This window comes from Lissotriton vulgaris, chromosome 2_2 (assembly GCF_964263255.1).
Source record: "Lissotriton vulgaris chromosome 2_2, aLisVul1.2, whole genome shotgun sequence".
Lineage (NCBI taxonomy): Eukaryota > Metazoa > Chordata > Amphibia > Caudata > Salamandridae > Lissotriton > Lissotriton vulgaris.
In genome coordinates this window covers 2,095,171-2,109,336 of record NC_141688.1, presented here as the reverse complement: position 1 = coordinate 2,109,336, position 14,166 = coordinate 2,095,171, and the positions used below count along the sequence as shown (strand labels likewise).

Here is a 14,166-nt window from a genome sequence, read left to right as displayed (position 1 = left end):
ATTTCACAGAGTTGGTAGAAATTGGTCGCCAGCTAAAGTTTTGGGGCTTTTTTATCCTCAAATTTTGGGAGAGTTCATAGTAACAATTTCTTAAAGGTAGCTTAACTGCGTGAGTGCTATTTGGCAGCAACGTGGTATAGGTGTACAGGAGACAGGGGGCAGAGAAAGAGACTGAGTGTGCTGGGGGTCCTGCGTGCTGGGTGCGTCTTGTGGGTTGCAGTTAGGTAGCAGTTTGAGGCCCCAAGTAGCTGAGTAAAGTTGGTGAAGTTGGTGACCTTGTTGCAGTAATTCCAGTTTTCTACAACTGCCAGTAACTGGTGTCGGTAGTGGAATGACCATTGAAGTTGCATTGATACTCACTAATATTCACATTAGTATTTGCTCTTACTCCTACTCTCCTACTTACTTATCTACCTTAGAAACCTTGGTTGGCTAGCTGTTTGTTACCTGTTGAAGAGGCTTTCATTGTCAAGGCCATCCTTTCATTGGATAGCCTTAACAAAATTACTTTAAGGAGATTACTTTCTGAAGCCTGATTGCTACAACCAATACCTCTTATAACCTCCTGAAATTAAAGAAAATACATCTGTAGAAAGAAGTCTCAGTTGTCTGATATGAAGTCTCATTCTTCAATTTTGACTATTTTTTTAAGGAGTGCTAAAGAGGAAGGTAATAAGGAGATGGCTATCAAGTAGCTGACATGCTCTTAGACTCTTCACTGTCACATGGGGCTTCTTCTTGTCAGCAAGCCCCAATTGGACAAAGTTTGGTCCCTTCTACAAAGATGTGTAGTAGAAGCAGCTGAAGTTGTAGTAGTAGGGGTGATTTCCAGGGTAAAAATCCCTTGTAGTGACTTTGAGATGGGTTATGTTGAGGATGAAATAATGTTTTCTACTCCAAATACTTATATTGAATCAAACTTCGGAAGTGGGTTGCCTGGTACTCGGACTAGTTCCAAGTCCTGTTCAGGTAGATCTTTTGGACTCTCATCGTGGACAAGATGTCTCCCCAACTTAAAAAAACACGTCTCATATGGAGAATTTTTCCGACCTTATGATGATTCGCACAGAGGGGAACATGGTGTGGGTGGACTTTACACTACCAGACATAGATGTTATTTAAAACAAGAATCGTCTGAGAGCAGCATGTTTGAAATCGTCCACTGTTTCAGAGGATGCAGACTTCTTTCTTCCTTTCCTGCTTTGTATAGTAACACACCTACTTTAAGGGTCTCTTCGCTGAATTCAATGAACTCAATGAATTGTGACTCATGTGTGTCGTGAGAGGCACAAGAGTTTGTTCAGCCATTTAATCTGGAAGGGGAAGGAAAAGGTGTGGGAAATATGTCATCTAAAATAATGTTTTGTATCGAGAAAGTTTTATATTCTATTTTATCTTTATTAGAAAGATAGATTTCTAATTCTGATCACAAGTTGGATGTGTACTGTCCAATTCTTTTGGAGATCCAGCATCTTACCTCCTCTCATCTATGTGAAATGCAGGGACAAAAGGTAAAATAGTTGAGATAGCAGGTCACCTAAGCTAATTTGGTGCTTAAAGGGGGGGGTAAAATAAATTGGCATTCAGGTGGGTAAATCTTGCAATCTTGGGGTTTCTCCCTCTCTCTCTCTCTGCAGTAACAAATGGAAAAACTATGGCCAAACAGGACGACGATAATGTGTTTTCATTAGAATATTTATTTCAGAGGTAGTGTCAGAATGAGCCAGGGACAAAAGCAGGGGAGAATCCACTACCTAGTTTTTTAATAAAGGGTTAACACTTTCTGGTGGTGCTACTCTCCCTCATGTTTAATCTTCTGTTGATCAACCTAAGGTGCCCTCTCATGAGGACCCCAGGGTGTGGGGGCTACCTCAGGGTGTTTTAGGGTAAAACGCCTTTAGGGGGGAAAAAAACATTGTATTATGAAATGCAGGTCTAAGGAATTAAGGTTTGCAAGTGGTCCGTGTAGTCTGTTCTCTTAATCAGCCAACACATACTGAAATGTTGAAAAATGTTCTTTTATACCCAGGTTTGGTGCAGAATTGTTCAGGAATATCTAACCTACTCCCACCCTTTAATATATCAGAGGTGCCAGGTTCAAATATTTCCCGACATGTAGAGGGGGAGTTCCCATTACAGGGATAACTACTAATGTGATTCTCGTTAGCGTATTAGACCAATCATTCTGAGCCCTGTTTCATTCTTCTTTAACCGTTGACCTGGTAATGTATGACTTTGCTTCTTCTCCATCCTAAGGCGCCTTGATGCCCTTAATTGGGTTAAGTTCCATATAGCGCGGTACAAATAACAAATTCATTCATTCATTCATTCATGATGGGACAAATTATGTTTGTCAAAAGGGTGAATGTGGGAGGGGATTAGAGAACCTTGGACCATAAAATGCTGAAGCAGAGCATAGTGGCTACCAAGCAGAGGGGTGGAATATATGCCTACTCAGCAAGAACTAAGATCTGTGAGACCAACCATTTTTCCCTCTGCCGCAGTACCCTCATTTTGGACCGGTTATGTTATGTTAATTTAGTCTTTTATAGCGCTCGGCTACTCCACAGAGTGTCCCGGCGCTTTTATTGAAAACCTGTAGCAGAATAACACAACACAGTAAAATAAAACGGACCCAACAGAAAGAGAGAAGAGCGAACTAAAGGCCAAAAAGCCAAGTTTTAAGGCCCTTCCTAAAAGTCAGCTAATTAGAGGTGCTGCGTAATGCCAAAGGCAGAGTATTCCAAAGCTGTGGCGCCAACAGGCTAAAAGAGCGACCTCCAATGTGGGCCCTTTTTACTCGAGGGACCACAGCAAGGAACAATGATTCAGATCTCAGAGATCGGGCCGGATGGTAAAAGGCAAGCCTCCTTTGGAGATATTTTTTCTCCCGAGGTGTGGAGAGCCTTGTGGGCCAAGGTCAAGGCCTTAAAAACTATCCGCTTCAGGAGACTCTGGCTCACCTATACAGGCCAAAAATGGCCTGCGCTGCCGAGTTCTGGACCACCTGCAACCGTTGCAGGAGATATTCTGGAAGGCCAAGGTATAGGATGTTGGAATAGTCCAGTCTTGAACCAATTAAGGCCTGCACTGTCGTCTTCCTATGATCTTCTGAGAGCAAAGGAAGGATCCTACGGAGCATCCTGAGGAGGCCAAAACATGTTCCTGTAAGAGCAAGGATCTGAGATCTTAACGTCAGACCATTATCAATCTTGATCCCCAAATTCTTTGCTAGCTAGGACGAGCGCGCTGGAGGAAACATTTTAACAGGCCACCATTCCTGCCAGTCTGGGTCAGATGGACAGCCGAAGAAGAGTACCTCAGATTTGTCTGAGTTGCACTTGAGGCTGTTAAGCTGGAACCATTTAAAAACAGCCCCAAGGCACTCACGGATACTCTCTCAAAGTCTTATGATCATATAGGGGGGCCGGAAATTGGTTTTAATTTGAATACATTGTATTTCGTCTCTCTGTATGATTGCGATTTGGGCCCATGTAATAGACATTTAATTTTACATCTATTATTGGAAGTTGAGGCCCTGAGTTTAGTAACAAGTAAAGACATTGTTTATATAGACCCCCCTCCTTCTATTCTGAGTTGAAGGGTAATATTTAGCTCTAAGATTGTAGTAATGCTGATCTTAGGGAATGTGGATTACGTTCAGAAAAGAAGAATTGATGTCCTTCTGGTTGAGCCGATTACTGAGTTTTATTGTAATAGTTCAATGCTGGATACACATGGTACACAGGACCTGAATTACAGGAGACAATCTGTCACTTGAAAGGACATTACCATATCCATAGATAGAGACATGAGAAGAGTCATAAGTATTGTAGAAAATGAGGATCCATGTGCATAGGAACCCATAAAGGAAGGAGAGATCTATAATTGGAGTTGGGTAGCTGGCACACTCACTGGGGTAAAAAAAACACTGTAAAGCTCCCGGTGTTGAAGTGGTAACCCTTAGGGTAAACTATTATCCTGGAACATAGCAAGCCTAGGTCAATCTAATCTAAAATTGAATTTTGTAGCGTGCCTTAAGCCATTAATTATCTGCTTGCAGGACTCTTGAGTTTGTTCTGATTTTAAGTATGAGATTTGTTTTGTTTTCTCTAGTGTAGCAAAACCTTTTGCAACAGGTCGGGCTGGTGTAGGAATCACTATTTTACTAAGCAATAATATTCATTGTAATCCAAAGATATTTGTTCACCATCAACTATATATATATGTAAGTTTACAAGCAAAAAAGATGACAACCCTCCAACCTCAATAAACAATGCTAACTTTAAGTACAGGCAGTCATCTTTTTTGCTTGAAAACTTTTGACATTTCCTCTGGAATGTCTCAGGCTATCCTAGTTGATTCTGTGTTTTCACTTGTTCATAGCATAAGACGTCTGAAGGAATGTCCATTTGTTATTGTTGTAGGGAACTTCAATGCTAAAGTATCAAATTATACTTGCATGATCTTTGGTAATACTGAAATGGATAAAGTGTAGTACATTTCTGAGGCTGTTGTACCTGAAAAAGCTTGATCAGATAGGTGGATCTTGTACTTTCTGGAAGTCCTGAGCTTGTATGAATTCTTTTCTGAAATGGCAGACTTCCCAAAAAATCTCCAGCTTCTTATACTTTTCATTCCTCTCATGGACAATATTTAAGATACTATGTGGTAGTGTCCCATCAAATGTCAAAGATTGAAGACAATTGGAGATTTCTGGGACTGCCTAAAGTGGCCATGGTATTATTTCAATGTCCATTGATTTGGAGCTTAAGGCTCTTGATTATTGGGAAAGATAACGTATTCTCTAATAAATCTAATAGGCGCCCTTTTGGGTCATGTAAGAACATAAAGAAGTTTGGCTATAGTTAAAAAGTTATTAAAAGCCTGAGACCTCTTGACTAGTCATTTAATGACCCTATCTCCTGATTCGAAAAGATGCGAACATTTGTATGAACTTTTGGAAGCAAAGATATAGGTAAAATAGCCAAATCATCTTTTAAGATCTCTTGGGCCATAAAATTGGTTAATTGTGAGATAAACTCCCTTCTTAGGAAGTTATTTAAATTTTTTTCAATTATGAGGCAGGCAGAAATTAATCACCTTGAGCGTTAAAGAACAAGTTTGAAGGTGGCTGAACAAAGAAAAGAGGAGGATAGGAAATTGATTTATTAGAGGGAAGTCACTACTTCATTTATTTCTTATAAATATTCGGCTTTAATAACCCAATACTGTGACCCTAGAGTTACAGTGGAGGCTATTCCAATATCGAATTATGAGTAGACGGAGTACATTTTTCAATTGAATGTCTGTAATTTAAGTAACAGTGGCCAGTTTGTGCCTAATTTTGAAGTAGATTTTACAGGAAATGTACGGCCTGCCAACCTGTGAGGCGATTGAGGGATTCAGTAGGGGTGCAGAACTTCAGGTGCTATGGGCCCTGATGAACTCCTGATAGAACTTGATAAACAGGAAATTTCCTTTTGGGCAAGTTTTTTATGTCCACTGTTCCAGTTATTGCTATCTGTCTGGTTATATTCCATCTTTCTGGAAGGGAAGTATCATAGTACCCTCATATAAAAACAGACTGGTTTGCCCTCCTGGACGCAACAGGCAAATTATTTGTCAAAAGTATATTACTTCATCTTCAGAAACAAACATTTGCTGAGCAGGCTGGTTTTTGTTAGAACTGTGGTACTCTTGATAATATTATGGCCCTTCAAACCTTCATTGAAAAGTATCCTGTGTCAAGGGGTATGCCCATTTACTCCACTTTTATCGATTTCCCCACAATGTTCGACAGAGTTGACCAAGGGGCACTGTGGAGAAAATTGTCTACACTAGGGATCTCTGTTCATCTTTTGAGGCTAATAATTGCTTTCTACTTGTCTACTTGGACTCAGGTCTTGATGGGAGGGTACCAAGGTTTGTCCATTAGAGTGGTGATGCACAACGGCTTAAAGCAGGGATGCCTGCTTGCGCCTCTTCTTTTTTCGCTTTATGCTCACGATTTGCCTAATAGAATTGCTCAGCTAAAGGGAGATCCATCTAATTTAGTCCTAATGAATGCTGGTTGTCTTCTTTATGCAGACGATGGTATTTTGTTGATGCTAACTGTTAGACCTGACATCATTGGCTTGAGTCTCTCCTCCATTTTTTCTGTTTGTCTCCTCTGGTTATGATGTTTTGCTGGTATATCGCTCTGGGCACTGCGCCACTGCTGATCAGTGCCGCGGTGCAAGTGCTCCCTATGTTAAATTACTGTATTGATTGAATTCCATGTTTGGCTAGTTTGGTTTACAGTCAGTCCCTAGTCAAGTGCACGCAGAGTGCCGGGGCTTGTAAATACAAATGCCGCTAGTGGGCTTGCAGCACGTGTTGTGCCACCCACACGAGCGGCCTGGTAAAAGTATGTCTACAGGTCTGTCATTGCGAGACCTACGTGCAGTCTCGTACTGTCACGCGGGCTGCGCAAGTACGCCTACTTGCCAGTCCTCCAAACCTTCCCTTAACTTTATATTAGTCACCCCTGTGGTAGGCCCGAGGGCAGGGTGCATTGTAAGTATAAGGTAGGACAAGCCTGACGAGGTTGGCATGTCCTAATAGTGAACTACCGCCATATTCGTACTTCACTATCGTAAGGTCGCCTGCTCTCCATTAGTTAGAATGGGCTGCCGGGATTATTAATGGTATGATCCTAGCTGGCTTGGGGAGCATGGTGCAATGTCGAGTTTGGTATCCCTGAACTCGGGGTTTGATAACGCATCCGTTTGGGCGGATGGTTTTTGGACTCTGGGTTTGAAAATAGCACTTTTAGAAAGTGACTATTTTCTTGTCTAACTATTTCTGGTTTCTGCTGGTTTGGTGTGTGTGTGACAGGAGCTGGGTGGCTCCAGAGTTCTGAATGAGTCAGTGTGGGGTGAGTGGTGCATTTGCATTGAGAGTAGGGGAAGAGTAGCTCTTGATACCCGGCCCTGCCCGATACAATGCTGGCTCCACCTCCTGCCGAGCGACGGATAGCTCTGCTCCTGCCAGTGACAATACTGGCTCCACTTCCTGCTGGGCGTCTGAGGACCAAGCCCTGCACCGTGAATCGATCAGGTGTCACCACCTGGCTACACCCACCACAGACCCGGAATGAGGGGGAGTTCCCCTGCATGGACAAAGGGATCAAAGCCAAAAAGGGTATAAGGGAAAGACCCCTGAACCAAGACTTTAGATCAATTCTGACAAGGAACCCTGAACCAAGGACAAGAAGCCTGCTGATCCCTTCTGCCAGTGTGCTGTTTGCTGGGGGAAATCCTGCAGTTGCTTCTTTATTTTTGCCAAGGAACCCGGAGAGAGGAACTAAGTGTGTACTCTCGAACTTTGCCAAGGAAATCTACAAGGGCTGGAAGAGTGCCAGCCTCCTGTTGAAGTCACAGGGCTAAAGGACTTCACCGTTTGCTAAAAGTGCTTGTTGCTGGAACCTGAAAGTCCAGCACCTCTGAAAGAATCCAGCAGTCCCGACGGACGCCGCCGAATCCAGCTCGACATCGCGAGTAACGGCTCCAGTGTCCCGCTTCCTCGACGCCGGCCACCGGGCCTGATCAACACCAGTAGCGACGCCAGTGAGTAGTGAGTTCGGCTCCAGCTCCAAGTGACCTCGTGTCTGCACCGCCGCTGATCGCATCAACTCCGAGCCCACTCGACGCCGTGAGCGCTGCTCACTCTTGCGACATCATCATCGACAACGACGACTACTGAGGCCTGATTGACACCGAAGACGCGACGGCGGATTGCTCGACGCCGCTGATCATCGTGTGCTTCACTTTCCTAAAGGTACTGTGTTGTTGGGGGTCCGTGTGACTCCGGGCTCGACGTAGCGCTCCTCGCGGTCGACCCCGAACCTTTGGATTAACTTTGCCTCGACGTCGTGTGACTCCCGTGTGGGTTACATTGTTGCCAAGAACTGTGATCTAAAGAAGAAGAGTTGCTTTTGTTACTAAAGACTTTGTGCTAAGAAGAAACTACGCTTGAACTATTATTTTTCCTTCCAAGAGTATTTATTAAGATTGTGGTGTATTTTTGTCGTTATTTAGTCTTGTGCTAAGCCTTATATAAACATTCGTATTTTTATAATACTACTGTGTCGTGTGCATTTGTAGTGTCTTCACTTTATTACTGTATGTGGTCGTAAATGCTTAACGCACTGCCTCTGAGATAAGCCTACCGAGGGGGTGAGCAGGGGTTATCTAAGTGTGTGATACCCTTGCCCTGACTAGAGGAGGTGAGTCCCTATTTGTCAGAAGGGTATACCTCTGCCAACTAGAGACCGCCGAGTTTAACGCTAACCCAATAGGGTTTCATAGGTATCTCTGTGTCCTGGAGAAATATGCTTAAGAACACTTTTAAAAAACATAAACACATCTAAGAGTAAAATGTTTTTTAAAAACGAAGGGGTGTAGATTTAGGCGAAATTGTAACTGGTCCCTGGTGATGCCCAGGTGGAAGTGGCGCACCAACCTTGGCAGAATCTTCTCAAGTCACCGCCTAGATCACATAAATCACTGCAAAAGTAAGGCGCTGTATCAGGCTTTAGCTATTTACAGATTGTATAAGTGTTGAGGACAAAGGCACTTCGCACCTCTCAGTTTATAAGACAAAATGACATGCTTCACTCAGTTATGCCTGTGAAGTGATGTAACAAGTGGCACTGGTACTTTTTTGAGAAAGTAGAAGGGCGAATATGGCGTCAATTTTCTAATTTGAATTCTTTGGCTTCTCCACCTGCTCTTCGGCTTGAATTTGGATTACCTTCCACAATTGTGCAGGCTATGGCAGCTGTCCTGAGGTGCAGGAACAGTTTACTGGGTAGTGAAATGGGTTCTATCCAAGCTGCATTAAAGCTTGAAATCTTTTAGAGCTTGAAAGGAAGTAGTGCACTTTATTCAAATTAAATAAAAGCTCTGGAAATGTTTGAGATCAGTCAGAACGGGGATGCTCCATTTCCAAAACACCTTTTAAAAACCTTGATAACAAAATCTTTGCACATAGTCAGTAGAGATAGTGATATTTTGCTTTGTTCACAGCATGCAAGGAATGAAGTTATCAAAGAAAGTAGCATCTGTAAAAACAAAAACCAGAACTGTTATTTCACTCTTTTAGTTACGTGTCACTAAAATACTTTACCTGATCATTTTAACTTTATAATTTTTCATATTGTAATACAGTGTATTGTATTTTGTATGGTTTCAAGCACTGAACATAAATTGACAGTCTTGCATATGTGCACTATTACAGATCTTAACACAGTATTTACTAGTGATATTGCATATTTGTACTTTATAAGGCTGTGTATATTCTCTGTGATGGAGTTTTGTACTAGATTTGTTACTTACACAGACTTAGGCCATCTGATGATAATGCCTATGGATTTGGTCATGCCAATTTTGAATGGATTAAATACTTTCTTTTATTATGGTAGTGATACGTATTTTCCTTTAACTGTTTTTCTTGTGAATAATTTTAATGTTGATGTATAGAAGGATGAATTGTTATATTATTTATCTGAATCACTGGTGAGTTTCATGACATAATAAATAAAAATTGAATTGAGAAATAATTTCACCTAAACTGTTTCATTGAAATTTCAGAAAACAATTCATTAAATATCTTTGTGTCTGAAATTGGCTTTTTCATACCAATTTTTTAAGGTGTATATATAATGGTTGCAAATCTTCCTTTCAGAAACAGTTTTGTTTGAAGTATTTTTTTCAGTATTTTACTTCAGGGTACATTATTTCAGATTTATATATTTTACATTGTGAAGCAATTACTTTGGATGCTTTTAACTCGTGGACCCATGACAACCCCAAAACACCATTAATCCCTGACCCCTAAACCACTCTCGGGCCACCTAAACTATGCCCATCTCTGAGCTCTAAAATATCTCACCAGCCTAAACTCTGCCCAATCCTAAACCCTGAAAACTATTCACCTCCCTTTACCTCTGCCCATGACTGAACCTTAAAAACCCTCAACAACCCTAAATTCGACCCATCCATGAACCCAAAAACATCTCAACACCCCCACACTCAACCCAATTCTAAACCCTAGAAACTCCTTACGGCCATAAACTCCCCTCATACCTCTAAAATGTATCCATTCTGAGGCCTACAAAAACCCCTTACCACCCCTAAACTCCATCCATCCCTGAATCCTAAAAATCACTTCCTATGCCAGAATTCCACTGACTTCTTAAAGCCCCTGATCATTGCTAAATATTACCTATCCCTAAACCCCAAAACTCCTCAGTATTCCTAAACTCTATCCAGGTTTAATGTAATTTGGATTTTTCTTTAAATGTATCTTTTCTTCAAAATGTTTCCTTTAAATTTCAATTTATTTGTGTTTCCTTGAAATAGTTTTTCAATGATTTTGTTGCCTCCAATGAGGTTTCACAGTTTTTGTTTTCCCAATAATACATACAAACCATATTTTGTAAATATAATCTAAGTGTACACATATTTTTAAAACAAATGGCGTACTGATAAATATCCTGGACTATTACGGAACAAGAAGTATATTTTTTCTGGGTATTTAAGTTGGCTAAAAAGGTAAGTTTGTGTGAAGAGCCAACAGTAACATTGTCAAAGCAATCTCTACCATTGGGTTTGATAAAAAAACCCTGACAGATGGTGTTGAAGCTCGACAAGGATGAAAAGTGGATCTTAGTGTTGTACCACCAGCCGTAAGGTACATGGTCTTAAGCTTAATCAGTTAACAGGAGAAGACCAAGAGTGGAGTAGGAAGTGTAATAGAAAAAAGTGATTAATTATGTTTTACTGAAAATGATCTAATATTCATATTATTTATCAATAATGGCATTTGTCTTATCGTTTCAAAGGGGAATAATAGTGTTAAAACATCTATGAATCAACAATGCTGGCTGGTTCTGGCCTGACAAACTGTTTTGTGAAATGCACTTTCTTTGCTGTCCTGATCAGGACCGAGAAGGTCAGACTCTAACTTAATGTTCTACCTTTCACATTTAGATATTTTCTGCAGCATCTCTCAGTAGGACATTCCTAAAAGCATACTATAAAGTAATGTGCTTTAATAAAAAAGATTTTCAATGAGATTGTGAGGATGCAAACTCCCTAATGGCCCTTATAAGCCACGAGTGAGGACTGTCGTGGGGAGCTTTGGAAGTTACTTGTGAAATATGTTATGAACAATAATTTTGAAGATTTGAGAGTTGCAATTTGTGGTTAAGAGCCTTCCATGAACAGTGATGTTCAGAGATGTGGGACAATTTGGAAGTAGACAAACAAAATTTACAAGAAACTGATCTGTGTGTTAGATACATCCAGGTATAAAGGCCCTTCACCTACTGTGTTGTTTCCTCTTTTATTTTGTATAGTGTTCTCTATTTCTTGTATGTTATTAAGTTGTTACAGCCAGTATGAACACATCTATGCATTACAGAAGTAACATTTCTATCAAATCCTGTGCTGAAGGAGATCTTCCACTACGCACCTGCCATTCTGTCTCTAAGCTCGTGTGAATTGGAAGGGTCTCCTATCAGAAGGAGTGGCTTAAATTTTCATAAATAACAGAGACTTGATGAATTGATGTTGTGGATTTAGAATATTGACAAAAATCCCTTGGTAAAAAATTACTTCCTTGGCTAAATAAGAGACAACTACTATTCCAAACTGGAAGAATTGACATGAATATATCTCTGTTTTACATTTTAGAAATATTTCAGTGATGAGTGCAAGTTCAAGGAGATGCTTCTACCGAATAACTACAATGCGTATGAATCTTGGCGTTATCCTGGGATGTACATCGCCTTGAGCAAAAATGGGAAGGCGAAGAAAGGAAATAAAGTTTCTCCTACCATGACAGTAACACATTTTCTTCCCAGAATCTGACTCCTCTTTTAAAAGTCAACTTCCAAACTTTGAAAATGATCAGCAAAAAAACTTAATGCACTTTTACTGTATACTTTTACACCCAAGTATGTGTAAAATATACAAAAGAATGACTGAAATTTGTATATATTGCTCAGGAATATTTAATTTATGGATTTATCTATTTATTTTTTTAAACGGATAGACTTTGTTGTATGGTGCAATCAGAAGCAAGCTTACTATATATTTATTTTTGTTTATTGAAGCTGTTAAATGAGCTGCTAATTTGTGATGAACACAAATTAAGTGTTTTTGGCATACAGTGAGTTGAACCATTAATACTATTTAAGGGACCCCAGTGACAAATTTATATATTTTTTTAAATTATCCCCAGACAGCCGGTTGATCTTCTCAGGTCTTTTGCTTTCAGACAAATGGCATAGTAACTCCTACTGTAAAAGATCAGCCTACCTGCTTCCAGCCTCTTGCGATGTTCCAGAGATGAGATTTCATCTGTATTGGGTCACGGGCAATTCTGGTGATCAGTTTTAGCCACCGTAGGTCTAAAGGGGCAGGATCCTTCTCTGAAATTTAGGACTATCACAGACTAAACAACTAAGTACCATTTAAATTCATTGTATGTAAAATTATCGTCTGTGACATCCTCAACATCTGGCATGAATCTACCATTCCGAGACATGCGATGGATGCCTGCATTATAGATGACCAGCCTTCAAAGCTTCATTGAAAAATATGTTAATTTTGGGTTTATCTGCAGCACACCATCTCACAAATGATGTCCTAACTCTGGAAAACTGTAATGGCAAGGGATTAGAGCCACTAACTTCCTATACTCAGCTTCAACCCACTGGCTATTTTCCAAAAAAGCTCTGTGAGGATCAACCAGCTGAGCAGATTCCAGCAAGAGAGATTTTTTTTTTACTGGGGCTACCCTTCTAGTACCACGTTCTCAACATACACTTTGCTGCTTTTATGTATTGGCTTCGGTTCTCTTTACTTGTGTCCCTTAGATTTAGAAATGCCTAGTTCAATGCTACTGTGTCTAAAACCTTGATTACATAACAAATTGGAATTATTTCCTTATTCTAACACAAATGATCATATTTATTCATACACCTAATTTATGTTGTAGTGATATAGCAGTTTAACCAAATGAGAAAAAATATGTATTCTGTCTCAGGATCCACTGATTTTCAGTAATGTACAACCCTTGTGAGTGTAACATGGCCTAAAGTATACAAAATTGGCATGTGTCTGTCTTTTAGAGGATTGTATATTTTTATATTCATATTTAAGCCTCCTAAAATCTGTCTGTATTTTCACTCTTCTCTTATCTGACGGCTTGTTTGGTGCTATTAATTTGTGTCTTCTCAGGAAGACCTACTGTTATAACACAATATTTGATCAATGCCATTAGCACAATGTAAATAGCAATGTATACATTGAAATGCATCTAGATTAAAGTGAATGATGGTAACCGGGAGAGAAAGGACTGTTGAAGTAAATGGGCGGAACTCTATCAGTCTTGTGGAGGAACCCATAACCACAATTTCATGGCGTTGATATGTTCATTCAACCGTTTGGAGCTCTGCCATGTATTGTTAGCTGCAGGTGGGAAAAAGTACAAAATAAAAGAGTGGGGCAGGGTCAAAATAACTTAAATATTTCAACAGGCATCTATAGAAATCTTTGACTTCCTGGCACTTTTATGTTTAACTTTTCTAGGTTTAAAAAGGTAAAAAAAAAATGTAGCTGCATCATTACTAATAACACCCTCTTTTAATAGAATATGTACTCTATTTCCACAGCTTACTGCTTATCAATCAATCAATCAATAAGTGGATTTGTAGAGCGCTACTTCTCACCGTGGGGGTATCCAGGCACTTATCTATACGTTTTATTTAATACATCAAATCACTTTTCACTTTTCCACCGCTCACTGGACCAAGTGGTGGTACTTTGTTTGGTTAATAATGGAGTCTAAAATGTTTCTTGATATTTTGGGAGGGCATTTTCACATATTGGTCAAGCACTTATAAGGAACGGCCACTGGCACTAATCCAAAATATGTGTACTTTTAAATTAACTATAATATCTAATAGTCACTCTCTCCATTTTTAACCTCGACAAAGTCTCGCATCCCGATTAAATAGATTGCCCTGCGAGGTTTTTAGTCAATTTTAGTTCACACTTTTTTCATAATCTTCTAACTCACTGACTGGAAATACACTCTTACCCCCAGTCATCC

General features: G+C 40.1%; 1 protein-coding gene across 1 annotated transcript in view; it reads left to right on the top strand.

The window, feature by feature from the left end:
* The window catches only part of LOC147728923 (fibroblast growth factor 4A-like), a 219,463-nt gene extending 205,785 nt beyond the window's left edge, over window positions 1-13,678 (top strand). The window contains exon 3 of the mRNA XM_086959850.1: window positions 11,742-13,678. Coding sequence (XP_086815976.1) covers window positions 11,742-11,918 — 177 coding nt within the window. The 3' untranslated portion in view covers window positions 11,919-13,678. The remainder of the gene's footprint in view (window positions 1-11,741) is intronic.
* The last annotated feature ends 488 nt before the right edge of the window (window positions 13,679-14,166 follow it).